Source organism: Molothrus ater, unplaced genomic scaffold (assembly GCF_012460135.2).
Source record: "Molothrus ater isolate BHLD 08-10-18 breed brown headed cowbird unplaced genomic scaffold, BPBGC_Mater_1.1 matUn_MA746, whole genome shotgun sequence".
Lineage (NCBI taxonomy): Eukaryota > Metazoa > Chordata > Aves > Passeriformes > Icteridae > Molothrus > Molothrus ater.
Window position 1 is genome coordinate 1 of NW_023416615.1, and position 7,487 is coordinate 7,487.

The 7,487-nt window shown below is 50.5% G+C and overlaps 1 protein-coding gene across 1 annotated transcript; it reads left to right on the top strand.

The window, feature by feature from the left end:
• Positions 1 to 2,766: 2,766 nt before the first annotated feature.
• NXNL1 (nucleoredoxin like 1) lies at positions 2,767 to 7,365 on the top strand (the record flags this gene model as incomplete). The annotated part of the gene is given in 4 exon segments (XM_036405792.2): positions 2,767 to 3,095; positions 6,248 to 6,320; positions 7,164 to 7,240; positions 7,242 to 7,365. Coding segments are annotated over 4 exon segments (603 nt in total), but the record flags the coding sequence as incomplete, so codon positions are not given.
• Between the last annotated feature and the right edge of the window lie 122 nt (positions 7,366 to 7,487).

Genomic DNA, 7,487 nt, shown 5'->3' on the forward strand with positions numbered 1-7,487 from the left:
GGGGTTAAATCCCCATTTTCTGGGTTAAATCCCCATTTTTTGGGCTAAATCCCCATTTTTTAGGATAAATCCCCCATTTTTCCGGTTAATCCCCAATTTCTGGGATAAATCTCCATTTTTAAGACAAATCCCCATTTTCTGGGATAAATTCCATTTTTAGGATAAAATCCCCCTTTTTTTTTGGATAAATTCCCATTTTCTGCAATAAATCCCCATTTTCGGGATAAATCCCCATTTTTTTTTTTTTTGTTAAATTCCCATTTTTGGGATAAATTCCCCATTTTCTGCAATAAATCCCATTTTTTGGAATAAATCCCCATTTTCTGGGTTAAATCCCCATTTTCTGTGTTAAATCCCCATTTTCTGGTATAAATTCCCCGTTTTTTAGGGATAAATCCCCATTTTCTGGATAAATTCCCCATTTCCCCTCCCCCCAGGGCCCTGGGCCCCCTCCCCCTGTGGCGCCGTTAATTAACCGTTAATGAATCCCTTAATGAATCCTCTCGGCCCTAATCCCGGCTCGGCACGGGGCAGGGAGGCAGCTCCGGCTCCTTTCAGCCGCGATTTTTAGGGAGAAAATTCCCATTTTTTCACCCTTTTTCCGCCACCGCAGCTCTTTCTTTGCTTCGGGGATAAATCCCCATTTTTTAGGGGAAAAATCCCCATTTTTTTAGGGAAAAATCCCCATTTTTTAGGGGAAAAATCCCCATTTTTTTAGGGGAAAAATCCCCATTTTTTAGGGATAAAATCTTCAATTTTTAGGGGGAAAGTCTCCATTTTTTTAGGCTTTAAACCCCTCCTTTTTTAGGGATAGACTCCTATTTTTTCGGGATAAATCCCCCATTTTTTAGGGATAAATACCTATTTTTTCAGGGATTGATTCCTATTTTTTTTAGGAATAAATTCCTATTTTTTCGGGATAAATTCCTATTTTTTTCAGGGATAAATTCCTATTTTTTCGGGATAAATTCCTATTTTTTCAGGGATAAATTCCTATTTTTTTAGGGATGAGTTCCTATTTTTTCAGGGATAAACCTCTTTATTTTTTCGGGATAAATCCCCCATTTTTTAGAGATAAACCCTCATTTTTTTAAGGTTTAAACCCCTCCTTTTTTAGGGATAGACTCCTGTTTTTTCGGGATAAATCCCCTATTTTTTAGGGATAAATACCTATTTTTTTTAGGGATAAATTCCTATGTTTTCAGAGATAAATTCCTATTTTTTCAGGGATAAACCTCTTTATTTTTTCGGGATAAATCCCCCATTTTTTAGAGATAAACCCTCATTTTTTTGAAGGATTAAAGCCCACATTTTTTAGGGATAAATTCCTATTTTTTCAGGGATAAATTCCTATTTTTTTCAGGGATAAACCTCTTTATTTTTCGGGATAAATGCCCCATTTTTTAGAGATAAATACCTATTTTTTTCGGGATAAATTCCTATTTTTTCAGGGATAAATTCCTATTTTTTAGGGATAAATCCCCCATCTTTTAGGGATAAATTCCTATTTTTTTCAGGGATAAACCTCTTTATTTTTAGGGATAAATCCCCCATTTTTTAGGGATAAATTCCTAATTTTTTCAGGGATAAACCTCTTTATTTTTAGGGGTAAATCCCCCATTTTTTTTAGCCACAATCCATTCTGCGCCTATCATTATCATTCCTATTATTATTATTATTATTATTATTATTATTATTATTATTACCCATTCCCTCATTAATTGCCATTAATTGCTGTTAATTCCCCGCCATGTCCTGGGCACTGTTCTGACTCCTATTCCTATTCCTATTCCTATTCCTATCCCCATTCCTATTCCTATTCCTATTCCAATATTTTTAAAATAATTTTCATTATCATTCCTATTATTATTATAATTACCCATTCCCTCATTAATTGCCATTAATTGCTGTTAATTCCCCGCCATGTCCTGGGCGCTGTTCTGACTCCTATTCCTATTCCTATTCCTATTCCAATACATTTTAAATCCTTTTCATTATCATTCCTATTCCTATTCCTATTATTATTATTATTACAATTACCCATTCCCTCATTAATTGCCATTAATTGCCGCTAATTCCGGGCCATGTCCTGGGCGCTGTTCGCGGGCCGGGCGCTGCTCTGACTCCTATTCCTATCCCTATTCCTATTCCTATTAATACATTTTAAATCCTTTTCATTATCATTCCTATTATCACAATTGCCCATTCCCTCGTTAATTGCCATTAATTGCCGCTAATTCCGGGCCATGGCCTGGGCGCTGTTCGCGGGCCGGGCGCTGCTCTGACTCCCATTCCTATTCCTATTCCTATTCCAATATTTTTAAAATAATTTTCATTGTAATTCCTATTATCATTATTACCCATTCCCTCATTAATTGCCATTAATTGCTGTTAATTCCGGGCCATGTCCTGGGCGCTGTTCTCGGGCCGGGCGCTGCTCTGACTCCTATTCCTATTCCTATTCCTATTCCTATTCCAATACATTTTAAATCCTTTTCATGATCATTCCTATTATCACAATTACCCATTCCCTCGTTAATTGCCATTAATTGCCACTAATTCCGGGCCATGTCCTGGGCACTGTTCGCGGGCCGTGCACTGCTCTGACTCCTATTCCTATTCCTATTCCTATTCCAATACATTTTACATCATTTTCATTATCATTCCTATTCCTATTCCTATTCCTATTCCTATTATTATTATTACAATTATCCATTCCCTCATTAATTGCCATTAATTGCCATTAATTGCCGCTAATTCCGGGCCATGTCCTGGGCGCTGTTCGCGGGCCGGGCGCTGCTGTGCCGCGGCTCCGAGCGGCGCCTGGACACGGAGCGGGAGCTGCGGGCGGCCCTGGACAATCGGCTCCTGCTGCTGCTCTTCGGCTCCGCGCGCTGCCCGCGCTGCCGCGAGTTCGAGCCCCGCCTGCGCCGCTTCTGGAGCCGCCTCACGGACCCCGCGCACGTGGAGCGGCCCGAGCAGCTGCGCCTCGTCTACCTGGGCCAGGAGCGGAGCGAGCGGGAGCACCGCGAGTACCTGCGGGCCATGCCCCGCACCTGGATGGCGCTGCCCTACAGGGACGGTGCATTCGGCAGGTGAGGGACAGGTGGGGACACCTGGGACAGGTATGGGAGCGAGCGGGAGCACCGCGAGTACCTGAGAGCCATGCCCCGCACCTGGATGGCGCTGCCCTACCGGGAGGCCGCGTTCGGCAGGTGAGGGACAGGGGGGACAGGTGGGGACACCGCAGGACAGGTGGGGACACCTTTGGTGGGTGGGGACAGAAGCACCAAGAGTACCTGAGAGCCATGCCCCGAACCTGCATGGCGCTGCCCTACAGGGACACTGCGTTCGGCAGGTGAGGGACGGGGGGGACACCTGGGGATGGGTGAGGGACAGTGGGGACAGGTGGGGACACCTTTGGTGGGTGAGAACCTGCGGGCCATGCCCACCCACACCCTGGATGGTGCTGCCCTACTGGGACGCTGCGTTCAGCAGGTGAGGGACGGGGGGGGACAGGTGGGGACACCTGGGCCAGGAGCGGAGCGAGCGGGAGCACCGCGAGTACCTGAGAGCCATGCCCCGCACCTGGATGGTGCTGCCCTACCGGGACGCTGCGTTCGGCAGGTGAGGGACAGGGGGGGACACCTGGGACAGGTATGGGAGCGAGCGGGAGCACTGTCAGTACCTGAGGGCCATGCCCTGCACCTGGATGGCGCTGCCCTACAGGGAGGCCGCGTTCGGCAGGTGAGGGACAGGGGGGGACACCTGGGCCAGGAGCGGAGCGAGCGGGAGCACCACGAGTACCTGAGAGCCATGCCCCGCACCTGGATGGCGCTGCCCTACGGGGGGCGCTGCGTTCGGCAGGTGAGGGACAGGGGGGGACACCTGGGACAGGTGAGGGACAGGGGGGACACCTGGGACAGGTATGGGAGTGAGCGGGAGCACCGCGAGTACCTGAGAGCCGTTGCCCCGAACCTGGATGGCGCTGCCCTACAGGGAGGCCGCGTTCGGCAGGTGAGGGACAGGGGGGGACAGGTGAGGGACAGGGTGACAACTGGGACAGGTATGGGAGCGAGCGGGGGCACTGCGAGTACCTGAGAGCCATGCCCCGAACCTGGATGGCGCTGTCCTACCGGGACGCTGCGTTCGGCAGGTGAGGGACAGGGGGGACACCTGGGACAGGTGAGGATGGGTGGGGATAGAATTACTGTGAGTACCTGCGGGCATGGCCCGCTCCTGGATGGTGCTGCCCTACCGGGAGGCCGCGTTTGGCAGGTGAGGGACAGGGGGGGACCTGGGACAGGTGAGGGACAGGGTGACACCTGGGACAGGTATGGGAGTGAGCGGGAGGGAGCACCACGAGTACTGAGAGCCATGCCCCGCACCTGGATGGTGCTGCCCTACAGGGACGCTGCGTTCGGCAGGTGAGGGACAGGGGGGGACACCTGGGACAGGTATGGGAGCGAGCGGAGAGCACTGTCAGTACCTGAGAGCCATGCCCTGCACTGGATGGCGCTGCCCTACAGGGAGGCGGCGTTCGGCAGGTGAGGGACAGGGGGGGACAGGTGGGAACACCTATGGTAGGTGAGGGACACGTGAGGAACATGTGAGGGACAGGTCAGAGGAGGTGGGACAGGTGGGGACAGGTGAGGACAGGTGGGGACACATTTGGCAGGTGAGGGGACAGGTGGGGGACACCTGTGGTAGGTAAGGGACAGGTGGGGACAGCTCTGGCAGGTGGAACAGGTGCGGACAGGTGGGGACACCTTTGGTAGGTGTGGGACAGGTGAGTGGACAGGTGAGCACAGGTGGGGACAGCTTTCACCCTTTGCCACTTTTTCTCCATTTCCCATTTCCCCCCATTTCCCCCAATTTTCCCATTTCCATTCCCCATTTTTCCCCCATTTTCACCCCATTTTTTCTGTATTTTCACCCCATTTTTCTGTAATTTCCCCCATTTTCACCCCATTTTTCCTGTCTGTCCCCACCCCAGGGATCTGGCTGACCGTTTCCATTTTCCCCCCATTTCCCCCCATTTTCCCCATTTTCACCCCATTTTTTCTGTAATTTCCCCATTTTCACCCATTTTTTCTGTATTCCCCACCCCAGGGATCTGGCTGACCATTTCCATTTCCCCCCATTTCCCCCCATTTTCCCCTTTTTTCTGTATTTTCACCCATTCTGTCTGTAATTTCCCCCATTTTCACCCAATTTTTTCTGTATTTCCCCAATCCCAGGGATCTGTCTGACCGTTTCCATTTCCCCCCCATTTTCCCCCATTTTCACCCAATTTTTTTCTGAATTTCCCCATTTTCACCCCATTTTTTCTGTATTTCCCCACCCCAGGGATCTGCCTGACCGTTTCCATTTTTCCCCCATTTCCACCCCATTTTTCCCCCCATTTTCCCCCATATTTCCATTTTTTCTGTATTTTCACCCAATTTTTTCTGAATTCCCCCATTTCCACCCCATTTTCCCATCTGTCCCCACCCCAGGCATCTGGCTGCCCATTTCCATTTCCCCACATTTCCCCCATTTTCACCCAATTTTTTCTGAATTTCCCCCATTTCCACCCCATTTTTTCTGAATTTCCCCATTTTCACCCCATTTTTCCCCATTTTTCTGTATTTCCCCACCCCAGGGATCTGCCTGGACCGTTTCATTTCCCCCCATTTTTGCCCCATATTCCCCATTTTTTGCCCCATTTCCCCCCCATTTTCCCCCATTTTCACCCCATTCTTTCTGTAATTTCCCCATTTCCCCAAATTCCCCCCATATTTCCCATTTTTCCCCCATTTTCACCCCATTTTTCCCCATTTTCACCCCATTTTCCTGCATTCCCCCACCCAGGGATCTGGCTGACCGTTTCCTTTTCCCCCATTTCCCCCCCATTTTCCTCCATTTTCCCCCCAATTCCCCTTTTCACCCCATTTTTTCTGAATTTCCCCCATTTTCACCCCATTTTCCTGTCTGTACCCCATCCAGGGATCTGCCTGACCGTTTCTATTTCCCCCCATTTTCCCCCCATTTTCCCCCATTTTCCCCCCATTTCCCCCCATATTTCCCATTTTTTCTGTATTTTTCACCCCATTTTTTCTGCATTTCCCCACCCCAGGGATCTGGCTGGCCATTTCCATTTTCCCCCCATTTTCCCCCCATATTTCCCATTTTCCCCCCATTTTCACCCCATTTTTTCTGAATTTCCCCATTTTTCACCCCATTTTCCTGCATTCCCCCACCCCAGGGATCTGGCCGCCTGTTTCGGGGTGTCGCAGCTCCCGGCCGTGGTGGTGCTGGCTCCCAGCGGGGCCGTGCTGGTTCCCCAATCCCTGTTCCCCATTTCCCCCCCATTTTCCCCATTTTCACCCCATTTTCCTGTCTGTCCCCCCACCCCAGGGATCTGGCTGACCGTTTCATTTCCCCCATTTCCCCCCATTTTCCCCATTTTCACCCCATTCTTTCTGTAATTTTCCCCATTTTCACCCATTTTTCCCCATTTTCACCGCATTTCCTGTCTGTCCCCCCACCCCAGGGATCTGGCTGCCCGTTTCCATTTCCCCCCCGTTTTTTCCCCCCAATTTTCCCCCCATATTTCCCATTTTTTCTGAATTTCCCCATTTTCACCCCATTTTTCTGTATTTTCACCCCATTTTTTCTGTATTCCCCACCCCATGGATCTGCCTGACTGTTTCCATTTCCCCCCATTTTCCCCCCATTTCCCCCCATTTTCACCCCATTTTTTCTGTAATTTCCCCCATTTTCCTACATTTCCCCACCCCAGGGATCTGGCTGCCCGTTTCCATTTTGCCCCATTTTCCCCCCCCATATTCCCCCATTTTTGCCCCATTTCCACCCCATTCTTTCTGAATTTCCCCCATTTTCACCCCATTTTTCCCCCATTTTCACCCCATTTTCCTGCATTCCCCCACCCAGGGATCTGGCCGCCCGCCCGTTCCCTTTCCCCCATTTCCCCCCATTTTCCCCCCATTTTTCACCCCATTTTTTCTGCATTTCCCCATTTTCACCCCATTTTTCCCCCTTTTCCACCCATTTTTTCCCCCATTTTCACCCCGTTCTTTCTGCATTTCCCCCATTTTCACCCCATTTTCCTGCATTCCCCCACCCCAGGGATCTGGCCGCCCGTTTCGGGGTTGTCGCAGCTCCCGGCCGTGGTGGTGCTGCTCCCACGCGGGGCCGTGCTGGTTCCCGACGCCGTGCGGGAGATTCGGGATCTGGGCCTCGTGCTTCCAGGGCTGGCGCCAGGCGGCCGAGCTGCTGGACAGGAACTCCAGGAGCCCAGGAGCGGAGCAGGAGCGGCCGCTGCCCCGGCGCAGCCTCACCGAGCCCCTGCGGCGCAGAAAAGTACCGGATCAGCGAGGAGGAGGAGGAGGAAACGGGGAGAGGAAGGGCAGAGGGAAGTAGAAGCTTCCAGTGGAGGGACCAACCAAAATCCTGGTAATGTTCTGAAGAAAATAAGGAGGAAG